Here is a 21465-nt window from a genome sequence, read left to right as displayed (position 1 = left end):
AAAGACTTTCGTATTTAACAACGAAGTGGCGTTGGTCCTTTGTGAGCTGGGACCTCGGGCAGCTCTGACACATACATAAATAAATTCCTATACAATTTAGGTAGTTCTGTCCCTATAACTCCCAATTTGAAATTGAAATTCTTTATTGTCACTTGTACAACTTGTATACAGTGAGATTACACGAGCACCCCCCCCCACTCAGCTCTCTTAGTCTTTATTCCCCTTGTTTACTGACGCACACCCACCAAACCCAAAAGCCGGTTGCCCTGTTGTTATCTTTTCATTCAGCAGCCTAACAGCAGCCTAACAGCCCACGGATAGAAGCTGTTCTTTACCCTGTTGGTGCGACTAATCATGCTTCTTTATCTTTTGCCTGAGGGCAGGAGATCAAGAAAGTGCCGGCCAGGGTGTGAATCATCCCTGAGAATTTTCCTCACTCTCCTGAGGCAACGTTCTTCTGCAATGTCATCCAGTGGATTCATGGGACAGCCCATAATATCTAGTGCTGTATTCACCACCCTCTGTAGGCACTTCCTGTCAGTTGGTGTCAAACCAGCGTACCGCAATTCCCAGCGCCCCTAACAAACTACAGCTCCCAGGATTCTTGAGGGAAAACCATGCCTGTTTAGATTCATTGTGCTTTAAATGAATGGTGTAAATGTGGCTCGGTTCTAGTTTTGTCCCTGTCCTCCTTCCTGTTAAGTTCCACACACTTAACCAAAAACTACTAATGCCACCTGCTAGAATGGTTGCAAAGACATAGGCAGATACGGGCTGGCTGAATGACTTAAAATATGATTTTCAATGCATTCGGGTACCTTTTTGAGCTGAGAGCTGTATCGAAAAATCCAGAGAAGTGCAAAACCTGAAAGGTAATTATGATCCAAATCTGCGTATTAGTCTGGGAGGCGTGAACTAGGTCACTTCAACTTTAAAATATGCGGACTGAGCAAAAATCTCCTCCATCCCCAGACTAGAGAGTGTTGCGATAGATGGACAAATGGCTTGGTTTTATATATGGCAGCATCAGGTCTTCATTTGCTACGCGCAATGCATTTCAAATTTAGAAGACAGATTTTTTTTTAAAAAAAAGCACACGCCTTCTCTCAAGGAGAGAATATCTTGTGTAGCAAATCTGGAAGGAAGATTGCCCCGATTTTTAAAAGTGGCATTTTTATATGCAAAATGCATCAGGTTTAGGGAAGGTTTCTGGAATGCTTTCCGCACAGAAGGGTTGCGTTGCCCCTTTCAAGGCTCGCCTCTCTTTCCGCTGGGCTTTTCCATCTCTCCAGAGGCTTTCAGAATTCCCAGGCAGGGTCCAGCAGCAGGTATTTCAATGCCCTGGCATACAGCTAATTATTCCGAGGCATGAGTCATACCCTCCAAACCATTAATTTGGTTCTGAAGCCATGACATCTGACTGCACAAACACTGCAGACGTTTGATGTTCTTGTTTAATTGCTTTCTGTTTTCGGAGGTGTTTAGGATGCACTTTTAGGCACACGCTTTCAAGGTTTATCTCCAAATCGAGGGCTGATGGTGATGGAAAGTTGACATTGGACCGAGAGTCTGAAAGAACAGGCAGCACGTAAGAATATCACCTTTCACAGGCAGGAACCAACAAGAAGTAAAACATCTGGACCCCTTGTATGGACTTATGGATACGCATGGAATGGTGTCAAGATTTTGGACTGCAGCAGAACTATTGGTTCTAAGTTGTCAATACTATTAATAAATTAATAATAATAATAATAATTTATTATTTATACCCCACCCACCCAGCCACTCTGGACGGCTTCCAACAAAATATTAAAATACAGTAATGTATCAAATGTTAAAAGCTTCCCTAAACAGGGCTGCCTTCAGATGTCTTCTAAAAGTCTGGTAGTTGTTCTCTTTGACATCTGGTGAGAGGGCCTTCCACAGGGCAGGTGCCACTACCGAGAAGGCCCTCTGCCTGGTTCCCTGTAACTTCGCTTCTCACAGTGAGGGAACTGCCAGAAGGCCCTTGGCACTGGACCTCAGTGTCTGGGTAGAACGATGGGGTGGAGACGCTCCTTCAGGTATGCCGGACCAAGGACGTTTAGGGCTTTAAACGTCAGCACCAACACTTTGAATTGTGCTCGGAAACGTACTGGGAGCCAGTGTAGGTCTTTCAAGATTAATTAATAATCAATATACCACTTGATGCCAAAGCAGGCATCTTATCCTGCACTTCCTACCCCTAACTCCTTGTAAGACGTATTGAAAAGCGATCATTGTGTTCTTGGAGAACCCAGGGCCAAATTTAGCTCCACCCCAGGCTTCTCTGTCTAGCCCTTGGCTCCCTCCCCAGGTCATTCCCTCTGCTGGGCCTGCTTTCCCCCCTCGAGCACTCTTCCTGGGCTGGAATGTGGCCTTGATCTCTGACAAGGCCTCTTGGTGGGTTATGAGCATGTGCAGAAAATAGGCTACTGCACAGAGGTGAAATTTGCATGTGCTGTCCCGCCCACTTGTGCCCCTGGCTCCGCCCACCAGGCATGTGGCCCTCAGAAGACTACCTGGAAGTGATTGCGGCCCTCATGCTGGAAAAGGTTTGCCGCTCGATTTACTTTATGAGAATTGTTTTAAAAATAATAAAACTGGGATATTATGGTGGAGCAAATGTTTTGAATAATCCTTTTTATCTGACAGAGAGACAATCGGAAGGCCTTTTTCTTTTCTTTATTCCTTTTCTTCCCCATCCATGCTCGCCTCTCTTTTTTCTGCTTTTGTTTCCATATAAGATTAGGGGTTTTTTTATATTGTGCAGTAAAAAAGCTTTAATTAATAAATTATGCAAAAATAAAACAAAACTAATTTAAAAAGGAGGGCAGAAATTTGCTATATTCCAATGATTATACTTCCTAGGTTTCAAACCTTCCTAACTCCTCACTACCTATTTCTAAGACTGCGACCTTCTACGTACTTTATATAGGAGGAAACTCCATTGAATTCAGTAGGAGTTGCTTTTTGGAGAACCATGCCTAGGATCCGGCTGCAAAACACACGCCTGCCAACCGTAATGCCATAGCTGTCAACTTTTCCCTTTTCTTGCGAGGAATCCTATTCGGAATAAGGGAACTTCCCTTAAAAAAAGGAAAACGTTGACAGCTGTGCGTAATGCAAACCTCCACATTTCTAACGGCAACTTAAATGATTCTACCAAGACACTGTTACCATTTCAAAATTATTGCGCTTACTCTTCTAAAGATAAGCCACTAATTTGCAGAGGAAATATCATGAGAAAAAGAGAAGAGAAAGATATAGTCCTGTGTGATCTTTTGGTTCACCCACTCTTTCATTTCATTTTATTTTTATTTTTGAGATTTAGTCTCTCATAATCCAAGCTGATAGCCTGAATGTGAGAACAGGGAGCATTTGCTCAAGACCAGACCTGTGGCTAGAAGATAAACCAAGTTTAGGAATCCCTGCTGACTTCAATTAGCAAAGATAAGATAACCTGCTCCTTTAGAGGGGCTTGCCCAGCTTCCTGTATCTCCAATGCCTTTCAAATTTGGAGGTTCAGACAAAATTAAGACTATAATTTATTGGTTCATCCACTTAAGTCAGAGACAAGAGGAAGGAACATCAGCCAGAGCATGTAAGGGGAATGGCAACCCCTATGGCCGCCCAAGGTGAGATTTGTGCTGCAAGCATATGGAAACAAAAACCAGTTGCTGGTTTAATGGTTTTGATTTACATGGATGTATTCATTGGGCAGGATGCAAAGGTGCTAGTTTTGACCTTTAAAGCCCTATGCGGCCTAGGACCCACGTACCTACGGGACCGCCTCTCCTGGTATGCCCTGCGAAGGACCTTAAGGTCCACAAATAACAACACTTTGGTGGTCCCAAGCCTCAAGGAGGTTAGCTTGGTTTCAACTAGGGCCAGGGTCTTTTCAGCACTGGCCCCGACGTGATGGAACGCTCTGCGGGACTTGGCATCTTTCCGCAGGGCCTGCAAGACAGAGCTGTTCTGCCTGGCCTTTGGTTTGGACTCGCTCTGACCCTTATGTTTCCCTCCCGTTATGGTCTTGATTTATCAGCTATTTTAAAATGAGGCTGCATTTTAAATTGAATTTTAACCTGTATTTTAAATTGGGTTTTTTCCCCTCCCTCTCTTTTCCCCCCTATTATGTTTTTACTGTGATTTTATTTTATTGGTGTTAGCCGCCCTGAGCCCAGCTCTAGCCAGGGAGGGCAGAGTATTATTATTATTATTATTATTATTATTATTATTATTAAACAGCTATGGTCAGGGTTGGGGAAACTGTGGCCCTTTAGATGTTGATGGATTCTAACTCCCATCATCCCCAGCCATTAGATGTGTTGGCCTTGGACCGATGGGAGGTGGAGTCTAACGTAAGTCCAACGTAAGCAGAGTCCGCCGGCTCTGGCTAATGACCCATCTAGTCCAGCATCCTGTTGTCACAATGGCCAATCAGATGCTTACTTGTGAGTAAACCCCTTGGAACTTGATCAGCATGGCCTCACAAGTAAACATGTACAGCATCTGGCTGCAAGCTACAGAACTGGAAGCTGGATGAAAAATAATAAATTAAACTTGAAATATAATCAAAAGGTGCACAGATATATATATATTTTTTTAAGAAGAAAAAACCCAAACCCTAAACACTCCCGCAGCTGAAAAAAATAGAAGGAACCGCCTCGTTCGTTCTGTCTTTTTTCATTCTCACGAGATCAGCCATATCCACAGCTGTCTCTATCAAGTTACAAGAACATTGTCAGGCTTAGAATATTGTTTGAAAAGAAAAGCCTGCACCTGCTCCTTGATTCAATAAGAATAAATTTTCTAACCCAGTCCCTGGATGGATGAACATAGAATTTTCAAACAATAATTTCAAACCACGCATTAGGTGAGGGTTTTGTTTAGTTTCGTTTTAAAAGGATTCAGAACAGAGCAGCAACACAATCCCTGGGGTGACAAATTTGGAAGCTATTGCGTGCCCCTTAGTCCTTAGTTTGATTCCTGCAGTCAAAACTTGTTTTTGCCTTTCTCACCCTCCTGGAGAACACCAGACCCAAATATTTTCCAAATTTCCTGGGGAAAAAAGAAGGCTGGCAAGCCATCTGCAGAGAGAGAGAGAGAGAGAGATAGACAGACAGACAGAATAGAAAACCTCAGGGCTTGGCCTTTTGTTTTATTGGAAACGTTTTCATGGGGGGAAAGAAAGAAAATAAATGGCCATGATCCAGCATGTTTCCACTGGGGGAGGACAATTGTAGATGGAAACCCTATGCTAGACTTCCTCAACCTGTCGCCTCTCCAGATGTTTTGGACTACAATTCCCATGAGCTGCAGTGACTGAGGCTGGCGGGAGTCGTGGTCCAAAACATCTGGAAGGATTCAGTTTGGGGAAAGGCTGGCCAAAAATGTCCTCCCCGCCCCAGGCACTCCCAAGGAATGTGAGCAGGCAGGTAGTAGACCAAGTGCCTTTGGCCCATACCAGAAAGGAAGGTCACCAGCACTGTATGTGTCAAACAGATGCGGAAAAGGCATTTTACCAGTTTCCTCAAGGCCTGCCCCCAGGCAATCAACTGGCTACGTTCCAAAGCAACTTGGGTGACAGATATGAATGAGTACACGAAAGGCAAAGGAAGGAGTCGAATTGCTTGCTGCTGCCCGCTATCCATCGAGCAGATCTTATCATCCCCAAGGCTGCCACTCTCCAGTCTCTGCGGCCTGCTAGCTTGCACCTTGGCGTCAGAGTTGGGATCCGTTCTGCGCCACTCTAGAAGTGACCCCACCTCAGCCCAGGGCAATTCCAGGACACGGCCTGTGCAAGGGAGGGAAGAGGTCTCTTGCGGACTTTCTGGAGGGACCAGCACTGGCTATGCAGGGCCCAGCTGGCGTTGTTCATCTTTGCAGGTGACCCTAGTGACCACAGACAGGTGTTACTTGCCGCCTGGTGTGGGGAGATGCCCGGCGTGTCATGTGTTCTCCTGGGCCAGCCCTTCGGGACAGGGAGTCTGGTTTTGGGGTTTCAGCAGGTGTATGGCAGGCTGCGTCTGGGCCATGGTGTTGTGCTGGGGGTCTGCCGCCGCCGCCGCGCCAGATCCTGCCGGTGCGTGGCGCAGGTGCTTCCTGTACTGCGCGAACATGCAGACCTTGAGGGCGATGGCCAGCACGTTCTTGCCCATGAAGATGCCGGAGACCCGGATGTCCCTGAAAAACACCATGTTGCTGCCCCTGATGAAGATGGTGGCGATGTTGATGGTGAGCATGCTCAGCATGGGGTAGAGCATCATGCGGTGAGGCACGATGCTGATTCCTTGCATGCTGATTTCGCACAGCGAGACGCAAGGCAGGACCAGCAGGAGGATGTAGCAGTAGAAGAACATCAGGCCTTCGGCCCAGATGGGCAGCCCTTTCTTCTGGGGCTCCCAAAGGTTGGCCTGGATGTCTAGCACGTCCAACATGTCCACAATGACCCAGAAGAGCCGGTTGCGGAGGTCCTCCTTCTTCTTGAACGTCCTGACGTATTCCATGTGCTCTGTGGCCACCAGCAGAACGTACAGGGCCGGGATGCAGATGGAGAGCAGGAGGGTCAGAGCCTTGCGCGCCATGAGGTCCAAGCTTTTGCGGTCCGCCTTGTAGTTCTGGTAGATGAAGTAGACCTTGATCTCCAGGACAAAGACGTACAGGAACCAGAGGATCATGGCGTAGCCTCGCTTGGCGGTCCTCACCTCGGCCCCGACCCAGACGGCCACATACCTGAGCACAACCAGGAAGCAGATGTCCCCGACGGAGACCATGATGCAAATGCCCAGTTTCCGGGAGCCCTGGTTCTGCTCCACCAGGTAGGCGTCCATCAGGACCATGCTGCTCATGATGAGGGTGGTGGAGAGGCAGACGTGGGGCTTGTTAATGGGTGGGGGAGGCACCATTCTGCAAAGAAGAGGCACTCGTTAGTCAAAACATTTTAAGGGCTCCTGAGCCATCACGGCCATGTGCTCTCCCCATCCCTGACGTACTGTGCATTATGCAGCTTTCAATAAGGATGTCAAGCCTTCTGTATCTCTGCACCAAAGAGCCCCTCAGCTGCACAAAGCAAATCAATCTCCCCTTAGTTCCCATGGGGATCGTATGGCTATCATACTCTAGCCCTGGAAACTGAACAGGGGTGTTTCATTCAAGCTGTCCTGAACGTACCTGAATAAAAGTGCTTTCCAAGCCAGAATCTGTAACATTTTGGGATAATGGTACTGTACTTTGAGCACTTTGGGGAAAAGGTTATGTAAGTACTAAGCTTCTCTCTACTTATTAAAAAAAGAAGAAAATGTGCCAAAAATATGTATCAATTTGCTAGGAGCTGACAGTCCCAACAGGGCAAAGAAAATATTTTGGATTACAGTGATACCTCAGGTTAAGTACTTAATTCGTTCCGGAGGTCCGTTCTTAACCTGAAACTGTTCTTAACCTGAAGCACCCCTTTAGCTAATGGGGCCTCCTGCTGCCGCCATGCCGCTGGAGCACAATTTCTGTTCTCATCCTGAAGCAAAGTTCTTAACCTGAAGCACTATTTCTGGGTTAGTGGAGTCTGTAACCTGAAGCGTATGTAACCTGAAGCATATGTAACCCGAGGTACCACTGTACAAGCAACTTACGTTCCAGGCCTCCGTGAGCATAAGCAAAATGAACTTAAGTGGGGACACCCTCTAAACACTTGCTTTTCTTTTTTCTTTTCTACAGTACCTTTGCCTCCAGATCACCAGAAAGGGCAGGGAACAGTGTGCCTGAGCCCTCTACAAGGCAGCTTCCTGCCAAACAGCTGTCAAGTGGAGCAGCGCAGCAACAGCGAGAGATCCCACATGCCGTTTTAGAATCCATAAGTTGTTGGGTTTTTGAAGCTTTTTAAATTTTTGGAATTTTGGCTCACTGACGTCCTCTGGGAGGGTCTCCTCGTGAGCCATGCGGACTTTCCAGCTCTCTCCCGCCATTCCCAGGTCTGAATTATTTACCTCCCATTGCTGTGCATGTGTGCAATCACACACGAGTGAGGAGTTGCCTGCACTAAGTACTATTGGGAAATTTCAATAGTAAGGAACTTTTTTCCAACCCAAGGGCCATATAACCTTCTGGGCAATGTTCTGAGGGCCACAGGCCAGTGGTAGGTGAAAGAATGAATGTGAATTTTTCCTTTGTGCTGTGGGGAAAGGAAAGTTTCTGTACTTCCTTCCTTATCCTCCATCTAGACAAGCAAGAGGCATTATGGGAGTTTGAGGCCACATTCCAGCCAGGCAAAAAACACTTGGGGTGCCCAGGAGGGGTGTGGCCTGCAGAGAGTCCCGAGGGCCAGTTAAAAGGTCCTGGAGGGCCGCACTTGGCTCCTGCGCCTGAGGTTCCCCACCCGCAGAAGGAAATGCAGCCCTCAGGATGAAAGGCCCTGCTCTAGATTCTAGATCCCAGAATCCTTTGCAACGCACTGGTATTCTACAGGGGTTGCTTAGCAGATATCTAGATGAGAAACGGCTCCAGGAAAGTAAAGTCTGAAAAATGCTCCTGCAAACCGAAGCTGGTTAGCATTTGGGAGGAGAGAAAACAACATAATGGCTTGCTCTGCGCATGAAATCATTCCAGTCGTGCGCCGCCGAAATGTGGGGCCTGCCTCCTTATTGAGCGGAATGGCTTTTGAAATGCAGATGCACTGGAGGCGATCAAGTTAAGCCCGCATTCCCACAACCACCACAGGCATTATGTTTTCATTATATTTTCTGTGCCTCAGCCTCTTGCACGCACGGTGTGGGTAAGGCTTGGAATAGCAAGGCTTATTAAGCCGGCTGCTAAGGTTGCCTTTAAAATTCCAAGGCTTGCAGTGCTCCCGCTGAGCCAAGAGACCCCCTGGGCCAGAGAGGCATCAGTAGGAGGAGGCGAAGGCTAAGAAGGCTTCCTGGCGCTGGGGAGCATCTGAGAAGGGAGGGAAGGAGATGCAAAGTGGGAGAACAAGCTGGGATGGAAGGAGAGTCTATCGCTTAAAACAATATATACGGTATATATCAACTTTAGCTGAAGGGTGGTAGCTCAGTGGCAGAAAAACTGCCTTGCCTGCAGAAGGCCCCAGATTCGATTCCAGGTGCTGCCTCCAGGCAGGGCTGGGAAAAGCTCCTCTTTGAATACTCTGATAGCAGCTGCCAGTCAGAGTAGACCTTACTGGGTCTTCCATAGGAACACAGGCAGTGTCAGTAAGGGGTGTGGGCCCATGGAGAGGAGGTGTGATTAAGGAGGGTTTGTATGCATTGTAGGGGGTTGCACTAGACAATACTTGGGGTGCCTTCCAACTCATAATTTATTTATTTAGAAAATTTCCAGGCCCCTTGTTTTTTTTAAAGAAAAATCTGACTTTGTATACAGCAAACCTCCTTTCCTATGTTCCTATTAACTGACCCCAGCCTCTGGGTTCTGGGATGCAGCCACACCACCAACAATCTGGTCGAAAACTGACCATCTCTATTCCAGCAGTTCTGGGAGGCTCACTATAGCACAGAATCGGGTTTGTCCAACCTAAAGTAAGGGTCACTGTGATTAAGGAAACCTCATGAAGGCTTAAATGCCCCATGTATCTAAAAGGTTAAGGTAAGGTAAAGGACCCCTGGACGGTTAAGTCCAGTCAAAAGTGACTACAGTGGTACCTCGGGTTACAGACGCTTCAGGTTACAGATTCCGCCAACCTAGAAATAGTACCTCGGGTTAAGAACTTTGCTTCAGGATGAGAACAGAAATCCTGCTCCGGCGGTGTGGCAGCAGTGGGAGGCCCCATTAGCTAAAGTGGTACCTCAGGTTAAGAACAGTTTCAGATTAAGAACGGACCTCCGGAACGAATTAAGTTCTTAACCCGAGGTACCACCTTATGGGGTTGTGGCGCTCATCTCACTTTTAGGCCGAGGGAGCCGGCGTTTGTCCGCAGACAGCTTTCCGGGTCATGTGACCAGCAGGACTAAACCACTTTTGGCACAACAGAACACTGTGACAGAAACTAGAGCACACAATAACGCTGTTTACCTTCCCACCACAATGGTACCTATTTATCTATTTGCACTGGTGTGCTGTTGAACTGCTAGCTTGGTAGGAGCTGGGACCAAGCAATGGGAGCTCCCCCCGTTGTGGAGATTCGAACCGCCGACCTTCTGATCGGCAAGCCCAAGAGGCTCAGTGGTTTAGACCACAGCGCCACCCGCGTCCATGTATCTAATGCTAGACTTCCCGAGGGTAGTAAAGTTTGGAGGGACCTCCAAGGGTCATCTAGCGCAACCCCCTCTAATGCAGGAATCTCAACTAAAGCATCCGTGACAGATGGCCATCCAAGCTCTGCTTAAAAACCTCAAGGAAGGAGCGTCGACAACCACCCCAAGGGAGTCCGTTGCACTGCCGAACAGCTCTTACTGTCAGAAAGTTCTTCCTGATGGTTAGTCGGAATCTCCTTTCTTGTAAGTTGAAGCCGTTGGTTCGAGTCCTACCCTCCAGAGCAGGAAAAAGCAGGCTTGCTCCATCTTCCACGTGACAGCTCTTCTAATATTTGAAGATGGCTATCATATCTCCTCTCAGCTAAATATACCCAGCTCCTTCAACCATTCCTCATAAGGCATGGTTTCCAGACCTCTGATCATCTTGGTCGCCTTCCTCTGCACATGTTCCTGCTTGTCAATATTGTTCTGAATCTGTGGCACCTGGAACTGGACACAACACTCCAGGTGTGGTCTGACCAAGGATGAATAAAGGTAAAGGTAAAGGTAAAGGGACCCCTGACCATTAGGTCCAGTCGTGGCCGACTCTGGGGTTGCGGCACTCATCTCGCTTTACTGGCCGAGGGAGCTGGCATACAGCTTCCGGGTCATGAGGCCAGCATGACTAAGCCGCTTCTGGAGAACCAGAGCAGCGCACAGAAACACCATTTACCTTCCCGCAGGAGCGGTACCTATTTATCTACTTGCACTTTGACGTGCTTTTGAACTGCTAGGTTGGCAGAAGCAGGGACTGAGCAACGGGAGCTCATCCCATCACGGGGATTCAAACCGCCGACCTTCTGACCAGCAAGTCCTAGGCTCTGTGATTTAACCCACAGCGCCACCCGCATCCCTTAAGGATGAATAGAGTGGTACTATTACTTCTCTTGATTGGAACACTGGGCATGACTGACTTGGCTTTGTTAATTGCAGCGGGTGTACTCTGATACAACCTCACCAGTGTAAGAAGATTAATCAGTGAAAGATTTTATCTACCCAAGCCTCTGGATCTAGGTACAAATTAAGAATGTGATACAGATAAATTGAAATATTTTTAACAAGTCCCATTTATTTTAGAGGGAGAGGTTTAAAAGTGATTCACTTTGTCTTCTGTCCCTGTTTAGGCCTATAGTTATAGAAGTGGATAGCGACATTCCTTTCTGGTTACCAGGGTATAAACTGTATTTATAAGATTATTTTGATGTGGTTTTCACTGTCAATTTCTTAGCACTGCATTTGAGCAACACGGGGGAAACAGTTTTGAGACATTATAAACAAACACTTCAACGGAGAGGCGGATTTTAGTATTCTTGTACATGCAATGCGTTTCTAATTGTTTTTAATTCTGAATTTTCAATTGTTGTAACCCGCTCTGGGTCCTGCTGGTGAAGGGGAGGCAATAAATTTAATAAACAACAATAATAGCAGCTTTCAAAAAGATACATAGGTATTGGACTTACCATTTGAACAGCAATCAAAACACTTTGCATCTCATTAATCCATACTGCAATTCAGGTGAATATTATTATCCTCATTTTAAAGGTGTGGGGGGAGTAACGCTGTGGCCCAGAGATAATGGGTAGCTTAAGACCACCTTCTGAGCTCACGGCAGAGGTGAGATTTGAACAGTCTTCTGCAGTAGGAATCTATGCTCAGTTATTTGGGAGTAAGCTCTATGAAAGAGGGTGAGATTCAATCCTGAGCAAACAATAGGATCAGGTTGTTAGTTGCTACGCTGTGCAAGCTCTGAAGACTCTGAAGTTACAAAGGGCAGCAACTGCGAGGATGGCTTTGACAGGGGAATCAGGGATTTGTTCAGTGATGTACTTGAGAAGACAGCTAATGGCATTCACGACTGCAGATGTGGAGAGATGCAAGTTCCAGCGAAGGCAAGCAAAACGCCACAAAAGAAACTACGAAGATTAGAGACAAGAGCAGAAAATAACACGGCAAACAATCAGGAGTCGGAATCAATGCAGATAACAGATCTGCGGAGAAAAAAATCCCAAATGAGGCATGGAAGGCAGAGACCAGAACACTTTCAGGCTCCTTGAAATGAGATATTTTTCCACCACACGCAGCACTTTTGTGCGGGTGTGTGCGTGTGCAGAAACGTGCAAGCTTGTGTGCATGTTCCCTTCGCTTGGTCTCCCCTCTTTGCTGTGTTTGATCCTCCCTGCCGCTTGTGTATATATATATATATCCATTGATAAAGTTGCCAGGAGCCCTAACGAAGAGCAATATTAGTATAGATCGCTCTGTGCAGAATTTATGCCTCTTCCAGGTTTAACTGGTTTTTAAGAGCAACGTATTAAGTAGTGCCACAACATTAAGTAGCAAGCAATAAAATAGCTGTCACAGGCTCTAGGCTCTCATCTAGTTGAGCCAATATGCTTCTCGTGCCCAGACCTAGCCCTAGTTGGACCGCAGCACAGGAGGACAGGTATAGACTAATCAATACTGGGCTAATGGTAGCTGCCTTCACATGCTGCAGGCAGGTAAAGACAGATGATCGACACAAACAGGAGTGAAACAGAGGCGACACCGATGCACCACCTACTTATTTAATCCAGTTTCCAACCTCTCCTCTCCTAAAGGATCTTCTTAGGATATTTCCTAAGAAGACAGTGCACAATCAAGCATGAATTTATGAATTCCCAAACAAAAAACCCAGGAATGTTCCTAAAAGAAGGAAAAAATATTCAAGGCGGGTAAGAAAACATCAGGAACGGGGCTGGTCGAGTGATAACCAAGGCTAATCCTATTCGGAGCAGACCCATTGAAATAAATGGTGTTTTGGTCACTGATGCCAATGTGTCTATTCTACATTGGGTACCATTCACTGTTTTTAATATTTTGTTGTAACTTAGATGCTGATTATTTTTTTTAAGGCAGGACAGGGCAGTTAGAAGTTACAAAGCACCCAATTTACGTAACACGGAGGAGAGGGCAGAAGATGCACATGTCTGTTAGTTGATTTCTGGGTGATTTGCCGCTGATCCGTTTCTGACCACCAATGGTTTAACCATGGCAACAACAACAAGCGATTCCTTTCCCCACATCCTAGTTATATTGCTGAGATGAAGAGACCTTGGTGTAAGCAACAGTGTATTGTGTGAAGACGGTAAGCTCTATTCAGTTCTGCAACTCGGACCAAAATACCCCGAATCCAAATTCTTTAATTGTGTGCTTTGGATTTTGGGGGTCTAGTAAACAAAGTAGACCCTGCGAGCATGAAGTCTGCCCACCACTGACCCAACACACACAGTGCCTAAAGTGCGTCGTAAGGAAAGAGTCTTTGGCGAGGAGGAAAAAGTTACAGCTAGCAAGAATTAGGCTGCTTTACAGAGAGAAAGAATCAGCCTCTGCTGATAGAGATGGAAACAGCGTCACGAAATCATGCGATTTAGAAATTCAAGAAGCCTTTGGGTTAACCTTTACAATTTTGCAAAAAGTGTTTTCTGCCAGGGGTGAGGAATCTTAAGCCTGGGAGTCAAATGTGGTGCTGCAAGCCTCTTTATTAGGCTCTTGAGGCTTTAACTAGGTCACACAACCGCCCTGGTCTTTGCTCAGTGCCCTCCTCGCGTGCTTCTGCCTGACTGGAATATGTGATAATCCCTCTCGCCTGCCTGTATGTTTGATGGAAAGATTAGAGTAGGTGTGGGAAACTCTGAATTTTTACACAGAATTTTTACACCTGCTTTTAGCTCTGCCCCACCCACTTCTGTCCCTGCCAACTGCTGGCATGAAAGGTTGACCACTAGGGAATATGTCCCTCCAGATAAAAAAAAGGTTCCTCACTCCTGGCTTCTGAGATAAACAAATCTGATTGGAGCCATCAGTCTTCAGACTCCAGGAACTTATCTGGGCGGCTGTCAGACAGGACGGAGCAGCTTGATCTAAGATACAGAGCATCATGTATTTTAAGTGCTTTGAATCCAATATCGGATTGTCTGCATTGCTCAACCTAAGGCAGGTGTGGGGAACCCCCCCCCCAACCATGTTGCTGAACCACAACTCCAATCATCCCTGCCCACTGGCTACGCTTGCTAAGGCTGATGGGAGCTGTAGTTCAGCAACACTGGAAGGGGCACAAAGGTTCCCCAGTCCCAGGGGTGCCAAAATATTGTGGGGGCCCAGGTAAGCCCTGCCCCACATAATCAATCACATGACACGGTGCACACACGCCATTTGAATGCCCATCAACTTTGTGGGAGCCCAGCCCCCTCAAATATTTTATTGTGGGGGCCGAAGCCCCCACAGCCCCTAAGAGTTGGCTCCTATGCCCAGCCCTAAGGAAAGATTGTTGTTGTTTAGTCGTTTAGTTGTGTCCGACTCTTCGTGACTCCATGGACCAGAGCACGCCAGGCACTCCTGTCTTCCACTGCCTCCTGCAGTTTGGTCAAACTCATGCTGCTAGCTTTGAGAACACTGTCCAACCATCTTGTCCTCTGTCATCCTCTTCTCTTTGTGCCCTCAATCTTTCCCAACATCAGGGTCTTTTCCAGGGAGTCTTCTCTTCTCATGAGGTGGCCAAAGTATTGGAGCCTCAGCTTCAGGATCTGTCCTTCCAGTGAGCACTCAGGGCTGATTTCCCTCAGAATGGATAGGTTTGATCTTCTTACAATCCATGGGACTCTCAAGAGTCTCCTCCAGCACCATAATTCAAAAGCATCAATTCTTCAGCGATCAGCCTTCTTTATGGTCCAGCTCTCACTTCCATACATCACTACTGGGAAAACCATAGCTTTAACTATATGGACCTTTGTTGGCAAGGTGATGTCTCTGCTTTTTAAGATGCTGTCTAGGTTAAGGAAAGATAAGCAAGTAAATTGAGAAGTTGTGCCCAAAATGGCTGTCATTTGGCTAATGCAATGCACACCACACAATTTTTTATATGTCCTTTTTCTATCTCTGTGTTGTATGTTGCAGGTATATTTTTCATACTTGTTAGGTTAAGAATGTGTGGGACACCACTGCATCCGAAGATGGACTGCTTCTCACGGGCTGGAAATGCGGGGGGGGGGGGGGGATATCCCACCCCATTCCAGACACACACCCATCACATATTGCTTGTCACTGATGAATCTGAGTTGCTGCCACTCACTTCATGCCTTCATATCGCCATATGACAGCGCATCAAGTAGCCTGTCCTAATTTATTAAAGAGGCATCACTCACACTTAATGAACGGGGGTGAGAAGTGAGTGGAAGATTTTATTACGGGCAACGAACAGGGAGGGAAACTCAATTGATACTTTTAACGTGACTTCTATTTTGGGGTCTATTTTCATATCTGAAACCACAGCCCGACCTTTAGAGTTGATCCCTGTTAATGTGCGGTTTGCTCAGGGCAAGTTAGAATCAACCACTTTTATTGGCAAAGTTATTTGGGTTAACGTGCACATCTGCAGATCAGGTTGAGACTTTTAGAAAGCAATTCAAGAGTACATCTACCACGGGTTAAGTATTCTGGAGGCAAATTTCCAATCCTTCCTGGGCAGCAGGGATGGGGAACCTATGCCCCCCCAATGTTATTGGACCCCAACACCCATCAGCCACGGCCGGTGGTCAGTAACGGTCGGAAATGCAATCCAACAACATATTGTTGTGTGTATCCAAGTCTCTAAATGGCGAGAGACTCTGAGGGTGCCCACGCTGACCCAGGGTTCAGCTTGCTTGGACTGAAGGTCAGTGGAAACTGTGGTGTCTTTAGGATATATGCTTTTATTTACCCATACAGTGGTACCTTGGTCCTCGAACTCAATCTGTTCTGGAAGTCCGTTCAACTTCCAAAACGTTCGCAAACCAAGGCACAGGTTCTGATTGGCCCCGGAAACAATGCCAACGGCCAAAACAGATGTTTGGCTTCCGAAAAACGTTCGCAAACCGGAACACTTACTTCCAGGTTTGCGGCGTTTGGGAGCCCATTGTTCGTCAACTAAATTGTTCAGGAACCAAGGTACCACTGTATATAGAACCTGAGCAGAGAATGTAGGGGTTCAAAGCATTCGCACCCAAACAGATCCGGCTCCCCCATTAGGTTTTCAAAGAAGCCTGAAGTCACAGCTTTTGGTCTACCCCAGAGCAGACGTGTCTGTGTCTCTCCAGCTTCCAGCACCAGCCAAACTCAGTGCACAACATTCTGGCTATTGTTCTTCTACCTTAGGAGGTGATGTCCCTTCCAACCAGGTGAGGAGGGTTACCCCCATTTGTCTCTATGGCAACAGGGCAGCCTCTCTGTAATGTAAATGGCAGGACTTAACTGGCTGGCTAGCAGAAGGAACTGGTCTAGCTGGTTTCCTCTTATAGATCCAATTCTCATACACACAGGATCACAGGTTTGGAAGGGACCAGTGTTCGAAATTTGCAAGGCGCATTTTGCATGTGGGGATCGGCCACCTGTGACCAGGTGAAGATTCCCCAGGCGCCAGGATGGTGCCCGACATCTCCACCATCTGGAGGCGCATGCCTGGGGATCCGTGGATCTTGCCTGTTTTCACACATACTGTAGAATTTATCTGTGATATTTTACAGTGGTACCTCGGGTTACATACGCTTCAGGTTACATACGCTTCGGGTTACAGACTCTAACCCCGAAATATTACCTTGGGTTAAGAACTTTGCCTCAGGATAAGAACAGAAATTGTGCAGCGGCGGCGCAGCAGCAGCAAGAGGCCCCATTAGCTAAAGTGGTGCTTCAGGTTAAGAACAGTTTCAGGTTAAGAACAGACCTCCAGAACGAATTAAGTTCTTAACCTGAGGTACCACTGTATCTGAACCGTCAGAATGGATTCGGGAACCAAAAAGCCATATTGAAAAATACGACTTTTGATCTGCCTGGCCCTGAAATGGCAACAAGACATTCCATTTTGGCGACTGTAGCCCTGGTTCAAGGAGCCATTTGCCACCTAGCTTACATATCTGAGTTTCTAACACTGGACAGAGACCCATGGATATCACCTAGACTGACAATGTAAGAGCCACTGTTTCTCCATCCCTACAGGGTTAGCCAAATGGGTTTCCTTCAACAGATGCTCAGAGGAGTATTTTAATTGGAATCCCCCACTCCTGATAACCTTGTTCTTACCTGGCAGGTGCCTCTCCATGTGGGAAACGAGAGACATTGACTATGTTGGCTCCGACTCACGCAGTCACAAACAGTACGGAGGGAGCTTCCCACCTTCCTAGCAGCAACCTTGCCATTCCATCAGACGATCTCAGCAGGAGAGACAAGAAATAGGGCTCATTCCATCAAGACCAGCTTCATTCGTCACCTCCTACCCCTGAACCCTACCAGAAGGCCATTATAAGAACTGTTGTTAAGGACTGGCAATTTCCCCCAACTTCCTTCCCCTTCCCTTTCCCCTTATGAGTCATGTTTTCTTTATAAGATTGCAAGCCCTCAGGGCAAGGGACTCTCTTGTTTTAATTTATTGTATGTAAGCCACCCCGGGAGCCCTTTTTTGGCTGACGAGTGGGGTACGAACGCTACTAATTAATTAATTAATTAATTAATTAAACCACCATTTGCTCAGCGATGGCCCTAACTGCAAGATGAATCCCACTTGGCAACACGTCTGAGTGGGTAGAGGAAACTCACCCTTGGGTAGCTGATTCCCACGGCAAATAGAAGGCTCTAGGTTAGGGCAACTCTTGGGAAATCAGAGTTCACCATTAAGGCACTGCTGCACCTGTCCTTCAGACACACCTCCTGCTAACCCCCCACCTGAAATTGGCCTATTTGGAGACACTGTAGCTTCTCCTCTCCTTCCCTTAGGATAGGTCAGGGGTCAGCAAACTTTTTCAGCCAGTCTACTGTCCCTCAGACCTTGTAGGGAGCCAGACTATATTTTGAAGGGGGGGGGGAATCAACGAATTCCTATGCCCCACAAATAACCCAGAGATGCATTTTAAATAAGAGCACGCATTCTACTCATGTAAAAACACCAGGCAGGCCCCACAAATAACCCAGAGATGAGTTTTAAATAAAAGGACACATTCTACTCATGTAAAAACATGCTGATTCCTGGACCGTCCATGGGCCGGATTTAGAAGGCGATTGGGCCAGATTCGGCCTCCAAGCCTTAGTTTGCCTACCCATGGGATAGGATAGGTGTTCTCCCTTAGGGAGGTGCTCAGAAAATTATGGGCTGGGTCCCCACTTAGCAGCTTATCATGCAGCCCTGGAAGAGACACCTCTCCGTTCCCCGGAGCGGTATGTGTCCAGTGTCGAGACACACAACCCCAATAACTGAGCGAGTTCTACACGAGGCACACCTGTTTGAGAAGAGCTTTTCACAATTGCAAGCAGGGTCATGGATGGTGAAGCTTTAGCAATTTCAAGGAGATGGCCCCTGAGAAGGAAGGTTTCAACACAGCAGTAATGTCTCAAGCCAAACATACTACAGTGGTACCTCGGGTTAAGTACTTAATTCGTTGCGGAGGTCCGTACTTAACCTGAAACTGTTCTTAACCTGAAGCACCACTTTAGCTAATGGGGCCTCCTGCTGCTGCCGCGCCGCCGGAGCACGATTTATGTTCTCATCCTGAAGCAAAGTTCTTAACCTGAAGCACTATTTCTGGGTTAGCGGAGTCTGTAACCTGAAGCGTATGTAACCAGAAGCGTATGTAACCCGAGGTACCACTGTACATTTCTCTCTGTATCTAAGAGCCCCTTCCCCAATTCTCGTGCGTTCACACGCCTCTGGTCTTCCCGCCTTGTACGTTGGCCTGGTTAAAGGGCTTCTTCCTCCATGCCAGAGGTATTTGATCTAACCTGGGGCAAATGGCAAAGTTCAAAGGTCATCTAATTGAGACAAAGCAGCTATATCCTAAAAGCCGGAAAGGAGGTTCTGCACCCTTCCATTCACCGAACCACAACCGCTTTCAAAAGTTGGAAGTGTCTGTCTGTCCGTCCGTCCATTCCTCTCTCTCTGGAATGCTTTCACTCAATTCTTGCACCCTTTGTCCCTTGCTGAACGTGGGACTTTGATCACAATTGCAGGGTTTTGAGCAGCTGTGAAGGAAGCGTGGAAAGGGAGATCAGCCCAGCACATGGCATGGAAACGGTCCCCTGTCCAGTTTGACGAGGAGGAAGTCATAACGTAGACGGAGAACCCTGCTGGCCAGAAGCTCAAGCGGTCATGTGAATCAGAGGCAAGGGAACTTTGCCTTCTCAATTCCTCCATAAGCAGCCAAAAACCACTCGGCAGCAGTTTGAGGAGCATCGTAAGGAGGCTCAGTGGTACAGCATCTGCTTTGCATGCAGAGGGTTTCGGGTTTAATCCACAACATTTCCAGGGGAAAGACCTAGGTCTGAAATCCTGGACCGCTGCTGCCAGTCAGTGTATACAATACTGAGCTCAAAAGGCCAATGGTCTTGCTCTGTACAACGCGGTTTCCTACATTCCTACACAGCCTACCCTGCACAGCTTATCAAACACATGTGTTTGAGTGAGAGAAACAGAGGGAGAGAAAGAAAGGGAGCTGCCTGCCTAGATAGTAATATTAGGGTCAAACTATGTGTGAATTCGGTGCACTGCAACTCCTGGAGTCTTTATGTTTTGAAAAGCCAACATAGGGTGGGAGAACCAATCTTGCTCTGGTCTCTGAAACAGACAGAATGGGGGCTCTATGCCCTTTCAGTTGTGGAGCAGGGGCAAACCACACTAGCTACCCACCCATCCTCGGTCTGCTTCTTCAAAAAAAAAAAGTTAAACCACAGAATTCCCAAGTCACACATCATTTGATTCCAAATAGCAGACTTAATATTCAAAATCTGGTGGCTATGAACAATCCTAATTTAATTTTGTGAAAGGGGGAGGACATACACACAGAGTTCCTCCCCTTTTCACAGCTGAAAGCTGAAAATCACATTCTCGTGCCTGCCAACACTCAGAAGTATCTTGAGTTTCACACGGTCACAAAAATCGCCTGGAGTTACGAGCAATCACGTGTGAATGCCATATATGCCCAATATCCAGACTTCCACCATACGCTTCACAATCACCGCAGTACAGTATCGGGGATTTGATTTGTCAGTCAATCTGCCTGCCTGAGCAAAGCTTCTGGGCACTTTCCAAATAAATCCGAGAGCTTTTCCTTTTTAGAAAAAGAAAAACAAATCTCATTTAATAAGGACCTTGTCTGAAGAATTGTTACTATTACTATTATTATTATTTTACCTAGTGCCGTTCTTGGAAGCCCTGGGACACAGGAGGGACTGGGTCCCTGAAGAAGCCTGATCCGATCCGGTCCGCCGATCCGCCGGCTTGGAGCGCGAGATCCGTGGGAGAACAGCAACCTCCCGGAGCCAATGAACGCCCGGCAAGTTCCGCGCGTGGATTCCGAGCGAGCTCCGCCGCTCACACTCCGGGAACCGGATCCCGGCCGCTGCGCCGCCGCCGCCCGCCTCTCCCGCCAGCACCGCCAAACATCACGGCAACTCCACAGGCGGACTCCTGCCAGAGGGCGCCGCCGTGGCCATCGCCGTGGCTCGGAGACCCAAGTTGTCCGTCCTCCGCCTGCTGCTGCTGCTCCTCCGAGCTCCAGCTCCCGGGGTCCCGCGCCCGCCCGCTTTAGCGCAGCCCGATCCCCGGAGCGCGCTGCGCCGCTGGGCTCGCCCTGCCTCTCCGCCGCGCTCCTTCCCCCGACAGCAGCTTCCTCGCCGGCATAAGGGACGAGCAACCCTCGGCCCGGAGCCCTGCAGGCCCCGAGCCCCGCAACTGCATCCCCCGCGATGCAACCCCGGGCAGCCTCTCTCTCTCTCTCTCTGCGAAGGTCAAAAAGCGGATCCCTCAGACCGGAGGCAGCTCGAGGTTTCCAAGTCCAGGAGGAGGAGAGCGATTCTGCCACCCAGTTGCCTGGAGGGTGCGTATGTGTGTGTGCGTAAAATGCAAGCACCCCCGACCCACCCCTCTCCTAGGGAAACGGGACTTCGCTCGGCTTGCTGGGGCTGCCGGTCGGCTTTCGCCTTCTCTCCGCCTCCGTGGATCGCGAATGCTTTCCTTTAAAATAGAAAGGGGAGGTGGGAAAAAAAAGTCCCGGGCAAAAGCTGGGAGAGCCGCGCGGTCGCTGCTGCCGCTGCTGCAGTCTGGCAAGCGCCAAGTGTGCTCAGCTCCGGCTGCGAGCGCGGCTGGGATCAAGCGAGCCTCTGTATCGATTTGGAGGCGAGCGAGAGCCGGCAGTGAATTAAAGTGAGT

At 47.8% G+C, this 21465-nt stretch overlaps 1 protein-coding gene across 2 annotated transcripts; it reads right to left on the bottom strand.

Moving 5' to 3' along the window:
• Positions 1–292: 292 nt before the first annotated feature.
• LOC310758676 (transmembrane protein 121-like) lies at positions 293–21459 on the bottom strand. Of its 2 annotated transcripts, XR_014545857.1 has the most exons (3): positions 20449–21459; positions 4474–6930; positions 293–1569 (listed from the first exon to the last, which is right to left on the bottom strand). XR_014545857.1 is itself a non-coding variant. In XM_083605516.1 (2 exons), the coding sequence occupies exon 2, from the start codon at positions 6927–6929 to the stop codon at positions 5973–5975; it is 957 nt and encodes a 318-aa protein (XP_083461642.1). In that variant the 5' UTR covers position 6930; positions 20449–21459; the 3' UTR covers positions 4429–5972. The 2 variants fall into 2 exon arrangements, 1 of the variants encoding a protein (XP_083461642.1); XM_083605516.1 differs by lacking the exon at positions 293–1569 and having other exon boundaries at positions 4429–6930.
• Between the last annotated feature and the right edge of the window lie 6 nt (positions 21460–21465).

Source organism: Podarcis filfolensis, assembly GCF_964270895.1.
Source record: "Podarcis filfolensis genome assembly, chromosome: 3".
Lineage (NCBI taxonomy): Eukaryota > Metazoa > Chordata > Lepidosauria > Squamata > Lacertidae > Podarcis > Podarcis filfolensis.
The sequence above is the reverse complement of the archived record's forward strand: the minus strand, read 5'-3'. Positions and strand labels throughout refer to the sequence as shown.